General features: G+C 37.7%; 1 protein-coding gene across 10 annotated transcripts in view; it reads right to left on the bottom strand.

Annotated features, from left to right (window-relative positions):
* NDUFAF2 (NADH:ubiquinone oxidoreductase complex assembly factor 2) overlaps window positions 1-24,704 on the bottom strand; it is a 197,697-nt gene that overhangs the window by 29,410 nt on the left and 143,583 nt on the right. For 9 of the 10 annotated variants that reach the window (XR_012413688.1, XR_012413687.1, XM_073993491.1 and 6 more), the window contains one exon: window positions 19,624-19,664. The exons of the other annotated variant lie outside the window; for it this stretch is intronic. Coding sequence is in view for 7 of the 9 variants with exons in the window: in XM_073993491.1 (XP_073849592.1) it covers window positions 19,624-19,664 (41 nt within the window). In the remaining 2 variants the exon portion in view is untranslated. The remainder of the gene's footprint in view (window positions 1-19,623; window positions 19,665-24,704) is intronic. 10 annotated transcript variants of the gene reach the window in all.

The raw sequence follows: 24,704 nt of genomic DNA, 5'->3' as shown, positions 1-24,704 counted from the left end.
ATATAAGCATTAAGACTTTTAAAAGGACTTTCAAGAACTAAACCACACTGATTTGTTTTTTATGCACATTACTGTGACAATTTCTCAAGTACTTTTGGTATTTTCAAATTTCAAGTATCCCATTTTTCAGTTTATCCTGAGTAACTTGTTTTTCTATCAGGGACCCAACATGTTCTTTTAAAATATATAATTACAAGGTTTTGGTATATTATTTTAAAATAAAGTATTTCATGTGTAAAAATAAACAGAACTAATAATATACACCTATAACCCACCATCCAACTTAAGAAATAAAACACTACAGACATGACCAAAGCTCTCTATGACTGTGAACCCCAACATTTTCCTTCCCCCGAGATAATAATTATGCTGTTTCTCATCTATCATTTTCATGAATGTTTTAATACTTTTACAACATCTCTATATATCCATAAATAATAGTAGCAGTGTTTTTTCTTCATTTTTTGCACATTTTATCTTCAAAGACTTTTGAAAAACTATGCACCATCTTGCACATTTCAGGTGACACTTAAGTAATGACAAAGGATGCATTTTCTAGCTTATTGTATACTGAATGCACGCTTTAAGTATGTTTTTGTCAAAGCCTTGGAGCTGCAGTTCAGCTTATTCAATACACAGAGAATACAACCATATAACTTAATTGGCAAGGCTAGTCCTCATTGTCAAACTCAACCAGTCAAATCTGACTTACTATCTGTCAGAAAAAGTCTGACTTAATTTTAAAATTCAAATAAATGTGTTATTATGCATCCCCATGACAACTTTCTCACTTGTGAATTTTAATTTTAAGATAGATAAATGGACAGCTAGCTAGCTAGGTAGACAAAGAAGCTATAACATAAGGCATGGAGCCTGGCCATGAGTTTGTTGCCTGGATGAAATAATGTATTACCCCTTCACTAATTTTTATTAATGCTTTCTTTGCTTTGCTCTCAAGGGACTATCCCTCAAGAGAGATTCACTCTCCAATTGTCTGCTTGAGTGGCACCCAAGAGATTTTTAAACTGCAACGCAAGACACCATAGTAAGATTTAGTATGGAAAAGGGGTAAGCTTTTCTTCTGAAAAGTGGGAGACAGATGATTTTGAAAGAAATGAGAAAGGAGAACTGGCAGACCAGAAGGAGTTCTCAGGTAGATAGTTTTTAGGAAGGACTGCATATGGAAAGAGAGAATGAGGAAATAATAATAATAATAATAATAATAATAATAATTATTATTATTATTATTATTTTGAGATGGAGTCTCACTCTGTCACCCAGACTGGAGTGCAGTGGTGCGATCTCAGCTCACTGCAAGCTCCGCCTCCCGGGTTTACGCCATTCTCCTGCCTCAGCCTCCCGAGTAGCTGGGACTACAGGCACCCCGCCACCTCGCCCAGCTAGTTTTTCGTATTTTTTTTAGTAGAGACGGGGTTTCACCGCGTTAGCCAGGATGATCTCGATCTCCTGACCTCGTGATCTGCCCGTCTCAGCCTCCCAAAGTGCTGGGATTACAGGCTTGAGCCACCGCGCCCGGCCGGAAATTATTTTTTTAAAGCTATTCATAACTGTATATCCCATAGTAAGTCTTTGTGTATCCAGTGGTATAGACATCCCAATTTGAAAACCATTGATCATTACCAGGATTGACAAACTAGGATCCACCTGCCAACTGTTTCTGTAAATAAAGGTTTTACTGGACATAGCCACACTCACTTGTTTACATACCATCTATAACTGCTTTCATACTACAGTGGCAGAGCTTAGTAGTTTCAACAGAGACCGTTTGGGTCACAAAGCCTAAAATATTTACTACCTGATACTCTGCCGAAAAAAATTGCCACTGCTCATCCATATCACTGTATATGTGGTTTTTAACATTCTTTTTAAAAAATTATCAATCAAATGCATTGGGCTGGGCACAGTGGCTCATGCCTATAATCCCAGCACTTTGGGAGGCTGAGGTGGGAAGATTGCTTGAGGCCAATAGTTGCAGATAAACCTAGGCAACATAGTGAAACCACATCTCTGCAAAAAAACCAAAAAAGTTAGCCAGGCATGATAGTGTGCACCTGTAGCCCCAGCTACTTGGGAGGCTGAAGTGGGAGGAACTCTTGGGCCCAGGAGTTCAAGACTGCAGTAAGCTATGACAGTGCCACTGCACTCCAGCTTGGGAAACACAGCAAGACCTGTCTCTTAAAAAATTATATATCTTTGTATTGTAGGGCCATTTCATTCTAAAAGGCTTGTTATGACAAATAATAGTTCCCTCTTCTCAAAAGCAATACTTCATATTCTTTAAGCTGATGTTTATGGTCATAGTATAGGCCAAACCAAGGAGCCATAAAGGCGTCTGACAGTTACAAAGCAGACTTTGCACTTAAACACTCCATAATAGCTAACTAACATTTTAAAACTGTTACTTATTTTTTCAGTTTTAGGTACTATATATTAACTTCTCATTTTTGAAAATGAGGGTTTGCCTTATTCTTTGTGTTCCCTAATGCCCTAGTATAGTTGTAGATCCAGATATTATGAGTAAACACTGTAAACAAGTGAGTTATGTAGCAGAAAAGGATTATTTTTCCTTTCCTTCCCAAGTTTTTTCCGCAAATAAATGAATTTTGTTTATTTACCATGTACTGTTCGATAATTCAGCCCCACTTGGTATGTTCAGATGTATCAGGTACTCTATGTATTTCATGCTTTTGGGGAAAAAAAATCTCTCCATTCACTCTGCCTGGACTGGTTGCCTTTCATACTCTAGTAGCCTTTGCCAATGCTGCAGTTTTATTTCTTGGATCTCACCCCTCCCTTTTTCTTTGTTCACTCCTTTAGTCACTTTGTGAGAAAGGGTTTGTAGGAGATAATTCTATGAGACTTTGCATGTCTAAAACTCTGTTTAGCCTACATTCAGGCTTAAATCATACAACTGGGTATACAATCTAGACTAGAACTGTCAGAATGTTGAAACCATTGTTACTTCTCTGTCTTCTAGTTTCTAGTATTACTAGTTCCCTAATTTTTCTTTTCTATTTTCTGTTTGTTTCTGCCTTATATTACAGGAAATTGCTTCAATAGAAGGTTCTAAACCTTCAGTTAAATATTTCATTTCTATTGTATTTGTATTTTTCCAAGTACTCCTTTTTGTTCGTTAAATATTCCTTTTATTTTGTAGCATTAAGTTCTCATTTCATGACTGTAGTATCTTCTTGAATCACTGAGGATAGCTGTTATTTTAAGTTTTTAAGTAGTCTGTTTTATCCAAGTGTTTTACCCTATTTATTTATTTGTATGGGTCTCTGTTTTTCATTTCAGATACTTTCTTCAGATGTCTAGTGTTCCTAGGTAAATCTAGCTGGAAACTTTGATGCCACAGGTGAAACTTGTTGCAAGCTCAGTTTCACTATAATCTAATTAGGGTTTCAGGTCCTTCTTCTTGGTTGGTAAGAGTCCCCAAAGAGGAATCTTCTAATACTCTGCCTGGAACATAAAGGCCTGTTTGTCTTCATTTGAAAACCCAGTAGGGAAAAAGATCTAGAGGTCTCATTTTCAGTATGTACATATTCATTTAATTCCTCTATTTTTCAGAATGGTATATCTTCTCTCAAATTAGTCAGGAAAGCAGTGCTACAAAGTCTGGACTATTTTCTCTTTCCCATGCATAAACTTCTAGTTTTCAACTGGATAGAGAAGAGGCAGTTGTCTAGTTGTACGATATCACAAAGGGAATAAAACAGCACCCTTTTCTTTATTTCTAGGAGATTTAAAATTGATATAATGTTATTATTTAATAAGGGTCATGTTCAAACTTCACCAGTTACCTCAATACTTTTCCTTACAGCAAAGTTATTTCTCCAATCTAGGATAACATGTTACATTTAGTTGTCATGTATCAGTCCTTCTTAGTCATTCATGTCACTGACATGACAAGCCTGGTGTTATATGAAATGTCTCCCAATTTAGGATTTCTGGTTGTTTCTTTCCGTCTTTTTCCTTCTGGTTAGATTAAGGTTATGAATTATTAGCAAGAATACTATATGAGGAGATGGGAGCAAGAGGTCCAAATAGAAGCCTCCATCAATCATCCTCACTGCAGGAACACCAAATTGAAAAACTATTCACACACAAAAAAGCACCTTCATAAGAATCAAAAATCAGCTTAAGCAGCAGTTCAGCCGCAGTCAGGTAGAGCACCAAGCAGTCTCTTGGGGTCCTTGATTCCAGGCCTTGACTCTTGGAAAGCAATTCTGGACCTGCCCTGAGTCAGAAGAAAGTCCACTGCCCTGAAGGGAGAGTCCTAGGCCTAGCAGCATCCACCACAAACTGACGGAAGAACCCTCCTGTGCCTTAAATAAACATCAGCAGTAGCCTGGCATTACTCGCCATGAGCTTGGGGTGGTAGTGGCCATGGTGAGAACTCCTTAGCTTGTGGAAAGGGGAGAGAAGACTGGGAAGAACTTCCTCTTCTGGCTCTGGTGCCAGCTCAGCCACAGTAGAACAGAGCATCAGATAGATTCCTAAGGTTCTCAACTCCAGGCCCTGGCTCCTGTTTGGCATCTCTAGATTCACCTGGAACCAAAGAACTCACCTCCCTGAAGAAAAGAACACAAGCTTGCCTGGCTTCATCACCTGTTGACAGTGGAGCCCTAGGGCCTTGAGCGAACATCATTAGTGGTAGCATAGAGGGAGAGACTGAGAGAACGTAAGGGAAGACAACAGGAGCCTTTGCCTGGTAATCCAGAGAATTCTTCCAGATCTTATCCAAGACCACCAAGACAATACTTCAACAAGTCTGCAAGAACCACAGCATTATTGGGCTATGAGTCCCCCGCTAATGCACATACAGATGCAGTGACTAAAAACTTGGATTACAACATTCAAGTCGTTTCAAATATTTGGAAACCCTTCCCAAGAAGGAGAGGTACAAACAAGCCTAGATTGTGAAGATTAAAATAAATACCAAATTCTTCAATGCCCAGACCTGATGAATGTCCACAAGCATCAAGGCCATCTAGGAAAACAAAACTTCACCAAAGGAACTAAATAAAGCACCAGTAAAGAATACTGGAGAGACAGAGATATGTGACCTTTCAGACAGAGAATTCAAAATAGCTATTTTGAGGAAGCTCAATGAAATTCAAGATAACAGAGAGAAGGAATTCACTATTCTATCAGATAAATTTAACAAGGGCATTAAAATAATTAAAAAGACTCAAACAAAATTCTGGAGTTGAAAAATGCAATTAACATACTGAAGAATGCATCAGAGTCTCTTAACAGCAGAAGTGATAAGCAGAAGAGAGAATTAGTGAGCCTAAAGACAGGGTATTTGAAAAAATACAGTCAGAAGAGACAAAAGAAAAAAGAATAAAAAACAAGGAACCATGCCTACATGATCTAGAAAATAACTCAAAAGGACAAATCTAAGAGTTGCTGGTCTCAAAGAGGAGGTAGAAAGATAGGGGAAGAAAGTTTATTCAAAGGGAAAATAACAAGGAACTTCCCAAGCCCAAAGAAAGATATCAATATTCAAGTATAAAAAGGTTATAGAACACCAAGCAGATTTAACCCAAATATAAGACTACCTCAAGACATTTAATAATCAAACTACCAAAGGTAAAGGATAAAGGATCCTAAAAGTAGCAAGAAAGAAATAACATACAATGGAGCTCCAATACACTTGGCAGCAGATTTTTCAGTGGAAATTGCACATGCCAGGAGAGAGTGGCATGACATATTTAATGTACAAAAGAAAAAAAACTTTTATCCTATGTATTAGTTGTTCTCATGCTACTAATAAAGACATACCTGACAATGGGTAATTTAAAAAGGAAAGATTTAATTGACTCACAACTCAGCATGGCTGGGGAGGCCTCAGAAAACTTACAATCATGCCAGAAGGGGAAGCAAACATGTCCTTCTTCACATAATGGCAGGAAGAAGTGACAAGCAAAAGGGGAAAAAACCCTTATAAAACCATCACATTGCATGAGAACTCACTCACTATCATGAGATCAGCATAGAGGCAAACACCTCTATGATTCAGTTACCTCTCACCGGGTCACTCCCACAACACGTGGGGATTATGGGAACTACAATGCAAGATGAGACTTGGGTGGGGACACAGCCAAATCATATCATCCTAGAATAGAATACCCAGCGCAAATAGCTTTCAAACATGAAGGAGAAATAAAGACTTTACAAAATAAACAAAGCTAAGAAATTTCAACACCAGACCTCTCCTACAAAAAATGTCAATCAGAAAGAAAAGCATGTTAATGAGCAACAAGAAATCATCTGAAGGTAACAAACTCACTAGTAATAGTATATAAACAGAAGAATATAGAATATTGTAAAACTATAATTGTGCTGTAATATTTGTAAACTATTAATATGATGAGGAGAAAGACTAAAAGATAAACTGATCAAAAATAATAACTACAATAATCTTTCAAGACAGTAGAGTAAGATACAAATTGAAACAAGAAAACTTAAAAAGCAGAGGGGACAAAGTTAAAGTGTACAGTTTTTATTAGTTTTCTCTTCCTCTGTTTGTTTATGCAATCAGTGTTAAGTTGTCAGCAGTTTACAGTAATGGGTTATAAGATAGTATTTGCAAGCTTCATGGTAACCTCAAATGCAAAAACATACAATAGATACACACACACACACACAAAAGAATAAATTAAAACATAACCACCACAGAAAATCTCCTTCACTAAAAGGGAGACAGGAAGGAAGGAAAGAAGGAAGAGAAACCCACAAAACAATCATGAAACAACAAAATGTCAAGAGTAAGTCCTTATCAATAAAAACATTAAATGTAAATAGCATGAATTCTCTACTAAAAGACAAATTAGCTGATGAATTAAAAAACAAGACCCAACAATCTGTAAAGACTCGTATAGACGGAAAATAAAAGGATGGAAAAAGATATTTTATGCAAATGGAAATCAAAAAAGAGCAGGAGTAGCTATACTTACACCAGACAAAATAGATTTTAAGACAAAAACTATAAAAAGAGATAAAGGGCGGGCACGGTGGCTCATGCCTGTAATCCCAACACTTTGGGAGGCTGAGGTGGGCGGATCACGAGGTCAGAAGACAGAGACCATCCCAGCCAACATGGTGAAACCCCACCTCTACTAAAAATACAAAAATTAGCTGGGCATGGTGGCACGTGCCTGTAACCCCAGCTACTTGGGAGGCTGAGGCAGGAGAATTGCTTGAACCAGGGAGCCAGAGTTTGCAGTGAGCAGAGATCACACCATAGCACTCCAGCCTGGTGAAGAAGCAAGACTCTGTCTCAAAAAAAAAAAAAAAAAAAAAAAAGGCCGGGCATGGTGGCTCACGCCTGTAATCCTAGCACTTTGAGAGGCCGAGGCGGGTGGATCACGAGGTCAGGAGATCGAGACCATCCTGGCTAACACGGTGAAACCCCGTCTCTACCGAAAATACAAAAAATTAGCCGGGCGTGGTGGTGGGTGCCTGTAGTCTCAGCTACTGGGGAGGCTGAGGCAGGAGAATGGCGTGAACCCGGGAGGCGGAGCTTGCAGTGAGCCCAGCTCATGCAGCTGCACTCCAGCCTGGGCGACACAGCGAGACTCCGTCTCAAAAAAAAAAAAAAAAAAAAAAAAGAGATAAAGAAGGTCATTATATAATGATAGAGGGATCAATTCACCAAGAAGATATAAGAACTATAAATATATATCCACCCAACTCTGGAGCACTCACACATATAATGCAAATATTTAATTAGAGTTAAAGAGACAGACCCCAAAACAAAAATAACTGGAGGACAGGAGCCATGGCTCACGCCTGTAATCCCAGGTCTTTGGGAGGCCAAGGTGGGCACGTCACTCCAGCTCAGGAGTTCAAGACTAGCCTGCGCAACATGGAGAAATCTTGTCTCTACTATAAAATACAAAAAAACTAGCCGTATTTAGTGGCGTGCACCTGTGGTCCCAGCTACTTGGGGGGCTGAGGTGGGAGGATCGCTTGAGCCTAGGAGGTGGAGGTTGCAGTGGGCCATGCCACTGCACTCCAACCTGGGTGACAGAGTAAGACCCCATCTTAAATAAATAAATAAATAATAAATAAATAAATGGAGACTTCAACATCCCACTTTAAGTACTGGAAAGAACATCCAGACAGAAAATCAACAAAGAAACACTGGACTTAATCTGCACTACAGACCAAATGGGCCTAATAGATATTTACAGAATATTTCATCAAACAGCTGCAGAATGCACATGCTTCTCCTTAAGCACATGGATCATTCTCAAGGACAGAGTATATGTTAGGCCACAAAACAACTCTTAAAAATTTCAAAACAGTTGAAATCATCTCGAGTATCTTCTCTGACCACAATGGAACAAAACTAGAAATCAAGAGCTAGAGGAATTTTGGAAACTACACAAACACATGGAAATTAATATGTTCCTTGAATGACCAGTGGGTCAATGAAGAACTTAAAAGGGAAACTGAAAAATTTCTTGAAACAAATGAAAATGGAAACACAATGTACCAAAACCTATGGGATACAGAGAAAGCAGTACAAGACAAAAATTTATAGCTATAAGAGCCTACACTAAAAAAGTAGAAAAACTTCAAATGACCTAACAATGAAAGTTAAAGAATTACAAAAGCAAGAGAAAACCAAACCCAAAATTAGCAGGAGAAAAGAAATAATAAAAATCAAAGCAGAAACAAATGAAATTTGAAGAAAATAATATGAAGAAAATAATACAAAAGACTAAAAAAAAAGAAAAGTTATTTTTAAAAGATACACATAATCAACAAACTTTTTGCCAGACTAAGAAAAAAGACAGAAGACCCAAACGCAAAAAATAAGACATGAAAAAGGAGACATTACAACTGATAACACAGAAATTCAAAAGACTGGAAAACCTACAAGAAATGGGTAAATTCCTAGACACATACAACCTACTGAGATTGAACCACAAAGAAATCCAAAACCTGAACAAACCAATAAGAGCAATATCGAAACCATAATAAAGTCTCCCAGCAAAGAAAAGCCCAGGACCCAACTGCTTCCCTGCTGAACTTTACCAAACATTTTGAGAATAACTCATATTAATCTTCCTCAAACTATTCCGAAAAATGGAGGAGGAGGGAATACTTTCAAACTCACTCTGGCAGGTCAGTATACCAAACCTTTGTCTGATACCAAAAGCAGACAAAGACACATTAAAAAAAAAAAAAAAAAAAAGAAAAGAAAAAAAAGAAGAAGAAGAAAAGAAAACTATAGGCCAGTATCCCTGATGAACACTGATGCAAAAATCCTCAACAAAATACTAGCAAACCAAATTCAACAACATATTAAAAAGATCATTCATCATGACTAAGTAGGATTTATCCTAGGGAGGCAAGGATGTTCAACATATGCAAATCATATCAACAGAATAATGACAAAAACTCTATGATCATTCAATTGCTGAGAAAATTCAATATCCCTTCATGATAAAAACCTTTAACACACTGGGTATAGAAGGAACATACCTCAACACAATAAAAGCCATACACAACAGACCCACAGCTAGTATCATATTTGCATTAGTTCATTTTCACACTGCTATAAAGAAATATTTGAGACCAGGTAATTTATTAAAAGAAGAGATTTAATTGACTCACAGTTCTGCACGGCTGGGGTGCCTCAGGAAACTTACAATTACGGTGGAAGGGGAAGAGGCATGTCTTACATGGTGGCAGGCGAGAGAGGGTGTGTGTGAGCACAGGAAAAATTACTACTTATAAAACCATTAGATCTCATGAGAATTTACTCACTATCATGAGAACAGCATGGGGAAAACAACCCCCATAATCCAATTATTTCCTACTAGGTCTTTTCCTAAACACCTGGGGATTACAATTCAAGATGAGATATAGGTGAGGACACAAAGCCTAACCATACTGAATAGAGAAACACTGAAAGCCTTTCTTCTAAGATCTAAAACATGACAAGAATTCCCACTTTTACTATTGTTATTCAATATAATATTGGAAGTCCTAGTTAGAGCAATCAGACAATAGAAAGAAATGAAGGTCATCCAAACTGAAAAGGAAGAAGTCAAAGTATCCTTGTTTGTAGGCAACATAATCTTATATTTGGAAAAACCTAAAGGCTTCACCAAAAAACTATTAGAACTGATAAACAAATTCAGTAAAGTTGCAGGACACACAATCAACATACAAAATCAATAGCATTTCTATATGCCACCAGCAAACAATCTGAAAAAGAAATCAGGAAAGAAATCCCACTTACAATAGCGACAAATAAAACTAGGATTTAACTTAACTAAAGAAGTGAAAGACCTATATAATGAAAACTATATAACATTGATGCAAGAAAATGAAGAAGACACTGGCAAAAGGGAAGGATATTACATGTTCATGAATTGGAAGAATAAATATTGTTAAAAATGTCCATATTACCCAAAGCAATCTACAGATTCAATGCAATCTGTATCAAAATACCAATGACATTCTTCACAGAAATAGAAAAAACAATCCTAAAATTATTATGGAACCATAAAAGACCCAGAATTGCTAAAGCTATCCTGAGCACAAAGAACAAAACTGGGGGAATCACATTACCTGGCATACGTTACACTATACAGTGATAGTAACCAAAACAGTATGGTACTGGCATAAAAACAGACACATAGGCCAATGGAATAGATTAGAGAATCCAGAAACAAATCCACACATCTACAGTGAACTCAATTTCAACAAAGGTATCAAGAACATACATTAGGGAAAGAACAGTCTCTTCAATAAACGGTGCTAGGAAAACTGGATATCCATATGTGGAGGAATGAAATGAGGCCCCCATCTCTCACCATAAACAGCAATCAAACCAAAATGAAGACTTTAAGACCTCAAACTATGAAATTTCTAAAGGAAAACATTCGGGAAACTCTCTAGGGCACTGTATTGAGCAAAGATTTCTTGAGAAATACCCCACAAGCATAGGCAACCAAAGCAAAAATGGACAAATGGGGTCACATCAAGTTAAAAAGCTTCTGTACAGCAAAAGGAACAATCAACAAAGTGAAGGGACAACCCACAGACTGGGAGAACATATTTGCAAACTACCCATATGATAAGGGATTAATAACCAGAATATATAAGGAACTCAAACAACTCAATAGGAAAAATCTTATGAACAGATTAAAACGTGAGCAAAAGATCTGGATAGACATTTTCCAAAAGAAGACATGCAAATGGCAAACAGGTATATGAAAAGGTGCTCAACATCACTAATCATCATAGAAATGCAAACCAAAACTACAATGAGCTATCGTGTCACCCCAGTTAAAATGGCTTCTATCAAGAAGATGGGCAATAACAAATTCTGGTGAAAATGTGGAGAAAAGGGAACCCTTGTACACCTTTGGTGGCAATGTAAATTAGTACAACCACCATGGAGAAGAGTTTGGAGGTTCCTGAAAAAACTAAAAATGGAACTACCATATGATCTAGCAATTCTACTGCTAGGCATATATATATGTGTATATGTGTATATGTATATATATATTTATCCAAAGGAGAGGAAATCAGAATATTAAAGAGATATCTGTACTCCCATGTTTACTGCAGCACTGTTCACAATAGTGAAGACTTGGAAGCAACCTAAATGTCCACCAACAGATGAACTGATAAAGAAAATGTGGCATATACACACAGTGAAGTGCTATTTAGCCAAAAAGAAGAATGAGATCCTGTCATTTGCAACAACATGGATAGCACTAAAGGTCATTATTTTAAGTGAAATAAGGCAGGCACAGAAAGATAAACTTCACATGTTCTTACTCATTTGTGGGAGCTAAAAATTAAAACAGTTGAACTCATGGAAATAGAGAGTAGAAGGATGATTGCCAGAAGTCTGGGTGTTACAGGGAGTGGGAATGGTTAATGGACACAAAAATATAATTAGATAGAATGAATAAAATCTAGTATTTGATAGTACAACAGAGTGACTACAGTCAACAATAATTTATTGTATATTTCAAATAACTAAAAGAGTATAGTTAGATTGTTTATAATACAAGGAAAGGATAAATGCTTGAGGTGATAGATAACCCATTTACCTTGATGTGATTATTATGCATTGTATGCCTGCATCAAAATATCTCAAGAACCCTTTAAGTATACAACTACTAAGTACCCACAAAATCAAAAATTAAAAAGAGAATACTATGTGAATAATGTTTAATCCTCAGTGCATCATAGAAAGAAGCACACATAATATGAATCTGCCCTACTTAGTACTTCTGACCATCTAGTTAACGTGGAATCCGTCAGATCTGTCTACTAGAAAGGTCCCTTTTTCCCCTTTGTAATTGATAAGTAATCTGTAGGGAAATGCCTTTAGACCATGTCAACAGCCTGCTCCCTAACAGAGTTTGACTCAATGATTTTAGTATCGGCTGATAATTTTTTCCCAATTACCACTTGGATAGTGGTGATTTTCCAACTCTATTATTTCTTCTACATTTATTGATTAGCATCTAATTGCTTCTTAAACAGATTTTTAACTAGGTAATTGTTTTTAGTGTGAGCTTAAATTTCACTTTCAGAGTTTTCTGGCACTGCCAGTTACTGGGTATTCTGTGGTTCTGTGGTTTAAATTGGGTTACTTCTCAGGTTTCTCCTTTGCCAGATTAGGATTCATTCTTCTCAGTTTTGCTAAATCCATTACCACTTGTCCATCTGCTTTCTGGCCTCCAAAACATTATTGCTGGTTTGCATGCTTACATTTCTTTGACCTTGTGGGTTTACGCCTTTTAAAATAAATTCCTTCACTACCATTTTCATTAGACTTGAGAGTTAACTTATGTGTTTGACCCACCATCGTTACTTGAAAGCCCTTTATGCTTTCCTTGCTTTCAAACTTTATGTAAATGGTATATTGTATGAAATCTTCTGTAGGTTTTTTTTTTTTTTTTGCTCAGTATCATTGCCTCTAAGATTTATCCATGTTAAAACATACAGCTCTAGTTCATTCTTTTTTAAGTAGTTTTTTTTTTTCATTCATTTTAATGAATGATGTTAAACAGGTATGAACACACTGCAATTTTCTCATTCATTTCCACTATATTACTAAAAGTGATATTGTGAAGTTTGGGGTGGGGAGTGGGAGGTCCATTTTACCATAAAAATATACATAAACTCTTTGCAATTTAAGTCAACAGGAAGTAGGATTCTATACATAAAATGGCAATTTTAAGACATTTTAATTCTGTAACTTATAAAATGAACCTAGTAATACTGGGCACAGATAACTCACTCCATGAATGCCAGTTATTTGGAGACAACACTGAAATGGGCCTGAAAAATTCGGAAATAAGATTCCTCTCTCAATGTTAAACTATAAGATCAACACATTATAAGCCACAGCAGAAATATGAAAAGGATAAAACAAAAAATAGCTGCAGGGCCAGTAACATCTGACCAGAGTATAACTACTTTCATAGCAAAGGAAATATGTCAACCAGAACAGAGAAGCAAAGAAAAAAATAGAATCATAGAGACAAATGCTGGCAATCCATAGTAACACTGTCCATGGGAATAGAAGACTTAACCAGCACCTGGTAATTTTTCTATTCCAATTCGTAAGGCTATTTCTAATACAGGGATAGAATTGAAAATTGTAGCTAATTCTCTTTAAATATTTCTATTGCTGGGGGTCAGACTATTCTTGTTATAAGGTGGATGCAACATGAAATTTTAAGCCTGAGGCAATTAAACATTTATTTTACTTAACTCCTCTTATTCTAATGTCATATTTTCCAAGCAGTCTCCTGGTTTTTTTTTTGTTTTTTGTTGTGTTTTGTTTTGTTTTTTACTGTGCCAATTTCATTTCTTACTGTAAATTAATACATGGGAATTGGCCACCATCTCAAATTCACATGCATTTTAGTCATTGTGATGTCCTTTAGGGCCAAGCAACCTTAGACATGAACAAAAGTGAGTCTTTGGAGCCCCCAGCCTAGATTTGAGAATATGGTCAAGTAAACAAGATACTATGATGTGTTGTCCTATCCAGCCATCCCATCCTTTTTTTAGACCACAGCAGCACCATCTCCAACTCCATTCTCTATTGGTTTCTAGAATCTCCTCTTTCTCTTTTATGGAGCGTGTATATTAAAAACGAAGTAGGCAGAGCTCTAATATTGTAACTTTTTTCTACTGCCTGTAAACCTATACTAAATCATATATTTTGTAAAAAATTGGTAATAAATGTAACCACTTGTTCAAACAAAAAACTTTACTCTGTTCCTATTTTGTTAGTATATATAAAAAAGAAGCAATATTTCAAAGTATTTGCTATAAGTGGCTTCTAACGGAATAGAGTTAGGACTAGAAAAAGTCCACCTCATTAGCTCTGTGAAATGTGAATTCACCTTATACAGCACTGAAGAACATGTGCTGAACTATTACCAGATGCTCCTCAACTTATGATGGGATTATGTCCATATAAACCCATCACAAAATTGAAAATATCTTAAGTCAAAATGCGCTTGATACCCTTAACCTACCAAATATTATAGCTCAGCCTAACCTATCTTAAACGTGCTCAGAACACTTACATTGCTTACAGTTGGGCAAAATTATCTAACACAAAGCCTATTTAATAATAAAGTGTTAAATATCTCATGTAATTTATTGAATACTATATTGAAAGTAAACAACAGAATGGCTGTATGGGTATTCAGAAGTATAGTTTCTACTGAATGCATATTGCTTTTTCACCATCGTGAAGTTAAAAAATCCTAAGCTGAACTATCCTAAGTAAGGGACTGCCTGCATTGGTAACCTGCAGTTAAATGTGAATTCCTATGAACAAAATATAGACAACGATCAACTTGGAAATATGGTTACTTTCACAACATTATTTTCTAGTGGGCTGATAGAAATTCAAACCCATCTTACAGAAACCATGTAATTACATAGTATTGTGATTTTTAAGTCTATAATGGCCAATGAAACCAATAATGAATCAGGCTCTGTGTTAGGTGCTTATGACACACAAATGAGTAAGTTATAATCCCTGTGCCAAACAGCTAATAGTTAGAAATATGGACAAATAAAACACACAATTTTAATACTGAATTTAAAGGGTTGTACAGGAGTACACAGCAGTGTAGTTATACCAAGAAAGTAGTGATTAGCTCTATCAGTTAAGAAGTTGAGGAGAAAAAAAGGTGAGGAAAACAACCGAGGACTTAAAAGGGCATTTTAAAAGGAATTAAACGTAAGCAAGAGTATGCCAGTTGATGGGAGAAGGAGAAGACATTAAATTTACGAAAGAGCAGGGAGTTCCTTGAAGAGTAGGGTAGATAGAACAAGCCTAAGGAGGCAAAGCCAGAAAGTTGAGATGGACCCAAATCAGGAAGCCTTGCATAGTATGCCAAGGAGTTAGACCTACTGTTGGCCAGAGCTCCCAGAAAGTGTGACTAAAAAATGATCCCTTCAGTTTTCAATGTGGCCAGGAGAATTACTGTTTGATCATAGGGTAGGTATATGTTTGATTTTATAACAAACTGTCAGTTTTCAAACGTGATTGTATCATTTTCACCCCAACCAGCACTGTACAAAAGTTGTGGGTGCTCCAGTGATGGTGTTGCCAATCTTTTAAATTTAAGCCATTTCAATGGGTGTGTAATGGTATGTCATTGTGGTTCCACTGATTACTAGTGTTGTTAAGTATATTTTCATATACCTAAAATGTATCTTACAGAGTGCCTGTTCAAGATTTCTGCCCAATATTTATTAGCTTCTTTTTTATAACACTGAGTTGAGGTGTTCTTTATGTAGCCTGGAAACAATTCCTTTGTGAGATATATGTACTATGATTATTTTCTCTTAGTCTTTTGATTTCCTAATGTTCTCTTATAACTAGTATTACAATTTAATTCTGATTAAATCTGATTAGTCTCTATTTTTCCTTTACAGATTGTTCTGTCTCCTGTCTACCTCAAAACTGCAAAGATATTCCATTGTTTTTTTCTTCTAGAAGCACAATAGTTTGGCTTTTACATCTAGTCTATGATCCACCTTAAATTAATATTTGTGTATGATGTGAGGTAGGGATCATTTTTTTCCCTCTATGGATATTAAGTTATTCCAGAATCATTTGCTAAAAAGACTTTCCATTCCTAATTGTATTGTTTTGATGTCATTGTTAAAAACCAAATGGTTGAACAGCATCAACTTTTTGGACTTTTGTTCTTTTCCATTGATTTATTTATCCAGTATCCTAATGCCAGTATCATACTGTCTTGATAACTATAGTTTTAAAGTAATTCTTAAAGTCAGACAGTATTAGTTCTTTAATTTTCATCTCCTTTTTCATGGCTGCTTTCAGCTATTCTAGGTCTTTTACATTTCCAAATACATTTTCAAATCAGCATGTTGATTTCTACCAGAAAGTCTGATGTGGTTTTAACTGGATATTTATTTTATTAAATCTATAAATCAGTGGTTCACAAAATGTGGGCTATGAACCATCAGCATCAGCATTATCCAGGAACATGTTATAAATGCAAATATTCACACCTACCCCAAAACCAGTGGATCAAAAACTCTAAAGCTTGGGGTCCAGCAATCTGTGTTTTAACAAGTCTTTCAGGTGATGCAGATGCAAAATAAAAGCATAAGAACTACTGTGGATCAGTTTGGGAAGAATGAATACATTAGCAATATTGTACATTCCAATCCATGAACAGATACTTCTCCCCATTTATTTTGGTCTTATTTAATTTATCTTACTAACATTTTGTAGTTTTGAGTACACAGATCTTGCACATGTTTTAATAGTATTCTAATACATAGAATACTAAATTCCATAGTATTCTATGTTTTCTAATACTGTTGTAAATGGCATTCTAATGGCTGCTGGCTAATCTTTAGCCATAATATATATGAGATATGGAAGGAAGTTTATTTGGAGTTGGGTATTCACTAAAAGATCTGAAAAAAAAAAATTTAGTTTCTGGATCCAGCTGTCAATTTGGAAGGAAGATAGTGGACAGGGGAACATGATGAAGTGCACCAGGAACATAAGATCAGCAAAATCTAAACAGTGGCAAACTCTACAGGCCAACTAGGTTGGGTTTTTTAACACATAAATTTGTAAGGAAGTAAAAGGGATGGAAGAGGATAGACTGAAAGATTTAAAACAAATATGAAGTTTTTACAAAATGGACAAGTCTAAACTATAATGTATATTTCAATGAAAAAACTATTTAAAATGAGAGGAAATGATTACTATAAAAGTTGGGTTAAGGTTTGCTTTTGTCAGGAGAGAGAAGTTGTGATTAGGATGGGATAAATGGGGCTGAAGTAGATGGCAAAGTTCTACTTCTTGACCTGGGTGGAATTTGCCTTATAATTTCACAGCTTAATAACTATATAAGCTATTTTTTTGTTATGGTTTGTAAATATATGTTTTACTTTACATTAAGAAAATTTTTTTCCTCTTAATATGATGTATCTAGAATTTGGACTTGAAGAGTGTAAAAGTTACAGTTGTAAGAACTGTGTTTGATAAAAACTAAAGTGTGCCTAATGAAGTGGTTGTTCACTTGAGGCAGGGATACTAGTGTGGATAAAGTCAAAGAACTGGGCAGCTAAAATTTGGGAAGGCATTGAAAGGAGAAGACCATATGGCAGATTCTAATCTCAGCCATCAGTATGGTAGACTGTCTTGGATGTTGGCAAACAAAATGATGGTCAGGTACAGAGAAATATACATGGCTTACAAAGGTTCTCCACTCTCTTGGGCCCACAAACAAAGACTATTTGGGGAAGCAAGAAGCAGTTGAACTCTCTTTCTGTGGGGCATGGGAAAGTGAGCACAACTTACTTCAAGGAAAAAAAGGAACTCACTATCTTGCAGGCACAGACAGATTTCAGTTGAGGTTATGTGGTAGAGAAAGTTCCCAGGAAAATATTAATCATGAATGGTAATTTGCTAACAAAGAAACAGAAATTCCTGAAACACAATGGAAAGGGCCAAGAGGAAGGAAGAGAGAGAGAGAGAGAGAGAGAGAGAGAGAGAGTGTGTGTGTGTGTGTGTGTGTGTGTGTGTGTGTGTGTGTGTGTGTATTAGGGAGGGTACAAAGCAGCATAAAGAACAATGTGATTAACAGTACACTAAAAGGGAGGCAACAAAAGAGGGCTCATTTTGGATAATCAAAATTAACAAGAGTGAGCTCAGGGATGGAAGGACTTGGTGTGTTCTGGCTAGAGATTGTTTGAGGTGCTGAAATTACCTAAAATTTACAGACGTCGTGCCTGAGGCCCAACTATTGCAATTGCCTCCATTAATCACTTTGCACATTAATATTTCTATGAAGAAGGCTTTCAAAGTTCTGAGGATGGAGGAAGCAAGTGATAACAATAGCTCTTATTATGACCAAGAGAAGGAGAAACAGAAAGCTCTTCAATCCATCCTTCACTGTAAACTATTGGGCATACTTCTGAATCCTGGATCACATTGCCTTTTATTTTTTTCCCCCAAAACAGCTTTTATTCCAAATTTTATCAGTGTTGGAAAGAAGGATCTGAGAAAAGCAGGCCAAGGCAGAAGCAATATACAAAGCTAGAAACGGGTCAAGAGATGTACTCAGTCAGACGCTGGCCGAATGAACATTGATGGGTTCAGTATATGACAAATGTATGGAGCAAGTAAAGATAAGCATGCCAGTTGAGGTATCATCATGATTCTGCTCTAGAGCACTCCACCTCCCAACAAATGGGGACTGAGTATTGGAGCCCATTTATGTTGTCATCAGGGTTTGTAGTAGTGAGGGAATAGGCAACAGAAAAGAGGAGGGAAGTCCTAAATAGTAGAAGAAAGGGAATGCCTCTAGAAAAATAGTAAACAAGGCAGTATACTAATGCATTTAGAGACTCTCCTTTTATGAAATTACTTCTTATAAAATAACTTTAGAGATCTTTATGTATTTTTAAAATTAAAATTATAAAATAATTTTTATAAAATAATCTATATAAAAATTATGTTGTAAAACACATATACCATAGCATTTCTATGTTTTTCTATTGTTTACCACTGACTACCCATTTTTAAGTTTTAAATAAAAATTCAACTAATAATTACTGTTATAAAATACTTGCTAATTCTGTGTTTCTTTGGATACTTGATGGATTTAAATATATAATATTAAGGAAAACATAAGAGCATGATTTGGATAGGTCAAAGAGATTCAGTGTTTCTCAAACTTTTCCACAAAATTTGAGTATTGGCACAGAGAACTCCCAGGACCCAGGGGAAATGACCTGGTGCAAGCTGCTCCAAGTCCAGACTTTCTAAAAAGTGTTTTAAATTTTTATTTTTCCACTTTAAAATTTATACAAATTTTGTTATATTCCATAATATGAGCATTTATTTTATCATATATTATTTTATTAATAATATAGGTTTATATATTAATTTATTATAAAATGTTTTAAGTTATTTTCTATGGAATAAAATCAACACTTTGGGAAAATACATCATAGTTTTTCTGAAGTTTCATGTATCCTTGGGAATATATACTCCTAAATTATATCTTCCTTGTGTAGTCTTACCTCCATAGTAGGTGGAGTCTTTCTTGTTCTTCTAATCCAAGCTAGAAAGAAAAATAGTATTTAAATGTCAGTTTCCCATAATTTGTCCAAACATTTTAATCATTCATCCATAAAACAAATTTTTTTGAGTACCTACTCTATATTATTTTAGGTACCAGAGATACAGCAGGGAATAAAACAGATCAAGTCCCTTCTCTACTGTAGCACATGTACTACTGAAGGGGTTACAGAAAATAAACACACAAACATATGTTTGGTGGTGATATGTGTCACGATGAGAATATAATAGTGTAGAGAAGATAAAGAGGGGACAATTTCATATCTTTAAAATCATACCTCCTAATTATCTAAATTCAACTAGGTATATTTATGGCATGCAAGCCAAACCAAAATACAGCAAACTTCAAGGCAATATCAAAATTATATTATTCTGGAAATTTGAATTAGTTATTGTTCAATTCCTTAGAAAAGTTTTCATTTATAGAGATTTCTTTTCTGATTTGCTCCAGCAAACAGCTACTCAATGGTTGAAAAATATCATCAGGCCTTAGCTCTAACACTTGGGAGATGGGCTGCAGAGATAGAGCCCACATTTGTTAAGTGGTTGTTGGGAACTGGGTACTGTGCTGGATGCTTTGCAGCAATGGGAAGGGAGTGGGGCAGCTGCCTCTAGGGAAGTTATCAGAATCACATGGAAGACAGTATAGTATAGTGCTTATGAGAACGATTCTAAAGTCAGATTTTCTGGATTTAAATCCCAGCTTCATTGCTTACTGTCAATGTCACCTGAAGCAACTTATTTAATTTTGTAAGCATCAGGCTTCCCATCTATAAAATGGAAATTATAAAAGTATCTACACTTCAGGGTTGTTGTGAAAATTATATGAGATAATGTATATAAATGCTTACCCTGAAGCCTGGCACATAAATCTAAGTTATTAATATAAGTATTATTATTCAATACACCTTTTAAAAATAAGACTCAAAAAAACAAAAGATCAATAATATCTGCTTAGCCTACAATGTTATATAGGAGATTGTGAGAAAATATACTATAGGGAATATGATCTTGAAGGCCGTTGTTTTATCATTTTAGTTGATTCACTCTTCACTACAAAATTGAAGAAATAGAAACAAAATGACTTCCCCAAGTTTATACATTAAATAGTAATGGTTGTATTTGAATTCAGATCTGACACTGTCTCTGGCTCTAAAAACCATCCATGCTCAACTAAGCAGTCTTTCAAAGTTTGTGAACAACATGCAAAGAACATTAAACCAGAAAGAGGAGGCCAGGCTAGGTGTGACCCTAACTACATGTTAGAAAAATAAGAACTATTGATCCCAGTTTAGAGATTTGGAAACTGAGGCCCAGAGAGATTAAGAAACTTTCCTAATGCCATATAATTAGCGACTGGGAAATAAACCCTGGTTGAACTGGCTCTAAAGTCTTAGCTTTATCCATCTACCAGCCACTCTCTCGTGACTATCTCTAACAGCTGGCCTTATTCATCTAGGCACAGACTGTCAGTGACTTACAACAGTTTGACTTAGGATTTTCAACATTATCATGGTGTGAAACCATTCTGTTTTTCATTTCAGTACTTATTCAATGAATTACATAAGTTATTCAAAACTTTATTATAAAGTAAGCTTTGTGTTAGATGATTTTGCCCAACTATAGGTTAATGTAAGTGTTCTGAACACATTTAAAGTAGGCTAGGCTAAGCTATGATGTTCAGTAGTCTAGGTGTATTAAATGCATTTTCTACATGATGATATTTTCAACATATGATAGGCTTATTGGGACATAACCTCATCGTAAACCAAGGATCATCTGTAATAGCACCAGGACCTGTCTTCATAAAAAGCCCAGCACTGAATGGTTTGTGGGGGTGGAAACAGCAACATTCACCTGCAGGCTTGGGATCAGTCATTTCCCCCTGCTCTATTGTCTCTTGCACTTATCCCTCACATGTATCTCCAATGTTCTCCATTCTCTACTACCATTTCTGAACTTCTATCCTTGTTATTCTTTCTGCATTCTCTTTCTTTCTTTTCCTTCTTTCCCTTCTTTCCCTCCCTCCCTCCCTCCCTCCCTCCCTCCCTCCCTCCCTCCCTCCCTCCCTCCCTCCCTCCCTCCCTTCCTTCCTTCCTTCCTTCCTTCCTTCCTTCCTTCCTTCCTTCCTTCCTTCCTTCCTTCCTTCCTTCCTTCCTCTCTCTCTCTCTCTTTCTTTCTCTCTTTCTTTCTTTCTTTCAACAGTCTCGCTCTGCTACCCAGGCTGTAGTGCAGTGGTGTGATCTCACGTCACTGTAACTTTTGTCTCCCAGATTCAAGTGATTCTCCGGCCTCAGTCTCCCAAGTAGCTGAGATTACAAGTGCTCGCCACCATGCCCAGCTAATTTTTGTATTTTTCGTAGAGATGGTGTTTCACCATGTTGGCCACACTGGTCTTGAACTCCTGACCTTCAGTGATCTGCCCACCTTGGCCTCCCAAAGTGCTGGAATTATAGGCGTGAGCCATTGCACCCAGCCTGCATTCTGTTTCTATTAGTTTCTACTCCTATTTGGCCTATTTCTAGCCAGGCTGGAGTGCAGTGGTGCAATCTCAGCTCACTGCAACCTCTGACTCCCTGGTTCAAGTGATTCTCCTGTCTCAGCTTCCCAAGTGGCTGGGACTACAAGCATGTGCCACCATGCCCAGTTAATTTTTGTATTTTTAGTAGAGATGGGGTTTCACCATGTTGGCCAGAATGGTCTCAATCTCTTGACCTCGTGATCTGCTCGCCTTGGCCTCCCAAAGTCCTGGGATTACAGGCATGAGCCACAGCACCTGGGCAACCTGAACAGATTTTATCTCCCTTGTGAGTCTGTAAGGTTGTCAAAGGCAGGAGGTACCCATGGGAGATTTATTTTTCTGTCATTGTAAGTACCTACTCTTTGGGGGTATTTACTCTTTTAAATGCTTTAAAAGAGTTGGTACTTTAAAAATTATTGAATGAATATTTCTTCTGAAAAATATTTGTTCTATCAGGATTTTGATCTTCATTAGAAAATCCAGCTTAGCAATACCACAATTACTCTGTGTAGTCAAGGAAATAAGTGACTTTGGGAATTTTTCAATTGCCTCTTTATGGCCCAAATTAAAGTTACTTAGATTCAGGCCAAGATGGCCAACTAGAAGCAGCTAGGGTACGTGGCTGTCATGGAGAGCAACCAAAGGGGCAAGTAAATATAGCACCTTCTACTGAAACATCCAGGTACTCTCATTGGGCTTAATCAAGGAAACAACTCGACCCCTGGAAAATGAAGAAAAGCAAGATAGCACAATGGCCCATGCTGGAGTGACATGGAGCCAGGGGAACCTCCCCCACCTGGGGAAGTGGTGAGTATTCTAACATGTGACCCTGGGAAACCATGCTTCTCCCATGGATCTTTGCAACTCTGAGTCAGGAGATCTCCTAAACCCACTCCACCAGGGTCTTCAGTCTGACACACGGAGCTCTGTGGACTCTTGGCAGAGCAGCCATTCAGGCATGTGCAGATGCGCAGGAGCTTTACATACTTAGGCTCCAGGCTTCTTGGCAAGAGTGACTGCAGCTCTGTGAGGGAAGGAGGTTGGACCTCTGTACATACCCCTAGGAAGAAGGCTGAATTGAGAAGGCTGAGGAGTGATGGTCCGCGGGCTCCACTTCCACAGGGCCTCACAGGACAAGATCCACTGGCTTAGAATTCCAGTCAACCACTGACAACAGTTTCGCCCCACCTGGGACAGAGTTCTTTGGAGGAGGGAAGGGCCACCATCTTTGCTGTTTGGATAACTCAGCAGTTCCAACCTGTGAGTTTTGGAGAGTCCAAACCGACCAGAAACAAAATGGATGCCCCAGCACAGCACAGTTGTTCTACCAAAATGAGGCCAGGCTGTTTCTTTAAAGTGGGCCCCCGATCTGTTCCTCCTCACTGAGCAGGACCTCCACATTGGGGCCTCCAGTCACCCCTGCCCATGTTCTCAGGCTGACAGATTTGAGAACTTCCTGGGACCACTCCAAGAGAGAGAGACAGGCCGCCATCTTTGCTGTTTGGGTGACATAGACATTCCAGCCATCAGGCTTTGGAGAATCCAAGTTGACCAGTGGTGGAAGCAGTATCCCAGTACAGCACATCTGCTCTATGAAAGCATATCTAAGAGGTTCCAAGATGGCTGAATACGAACAGCTCCAGTCTATAGCTCCCAGCATGAGTGACGCAGAAGACAGGTGATTTCTGCATTTCCAACTGAGGTACCAGGTTCATTTCACTGGGGCTTGTCAGACAGTGGGGGCAGGACAGTGGGTGCAGTCCACTGAGTGAGAGCTGAAGCAGGGCAAGGCATCGCCTCACCCGGGAAGTGCAAGTGGACAGGAAATACCCTTTCCTAGCCAAGGGAAGTTGTGACAGACAGCACCTGGAAAATCGGGTCACTCCCACCCTAATACTGTGCTTTTCCAAGGTCTTAGAAAACAGCACACCAGAATATTATATCCTGCACCTGGCCCGGAGGGTCCCATGCCCACGGAGCCTCACTCATTGCTAGCACAGCAGTCTGGGATCAAACTGCAAGGCAGCAGTGAGGCTGCGGGAGGGGTGCCTGCCATTGCTGAGGCTTGAGTAGGTAAACAAAGTGGCCAAGAAGCTCGAACAGGGTGGAGCCCGCTGCAGCTCAAGGAGGCCTGCCTGCCTCTGTTGACTCCACCTCTGGGGGCAGGGCATAGCTGAACAAAAGGCATCAGAAACTTCTGCAGACTTAAATGTCCCTGGTTGACAGCTTTCAAGAGAGTAGTGGTTCTCCCAGCACAGAGTTTGAGATCTGAGAACTGACAGACTGCCTTTTCAAGTGGGTCCCTGACCCCCAAGTAGCCTAACTGGGAGGCACCTCCCAGTAGGGGCCGACTGACACCTCACATGGCTGGGTGACCCTCTGAGACAAAGCTCCCAGAGGAACGGTCAGGCAGCATTTGCTGTTCTGCCATATTCGCTGCTCTGCAGCCTCTGCTGGTGATACTCAGGCAAACAGGGTGTGGAGTGGACCTCCAGCAAACTC

Source organism: Macaca fascicularis, chromosome 6, assembly GCF_037993035.2.
Source record: "Macaca fascicularis isolate 582-1 chromosome 6, T2T-MFA8v1.1".
Lineage (NCBI taxonomy): Eukaryota > Metazoa > Chordata > Mammalia > Primates > Cercopithecidae > Macaca > Macaca fascicularis.
The sequence above is the reverse complement of the archived record's forward strand: the minus strand, read 5'-3'. Positions and strand labels throughout refer to the sequence as shown.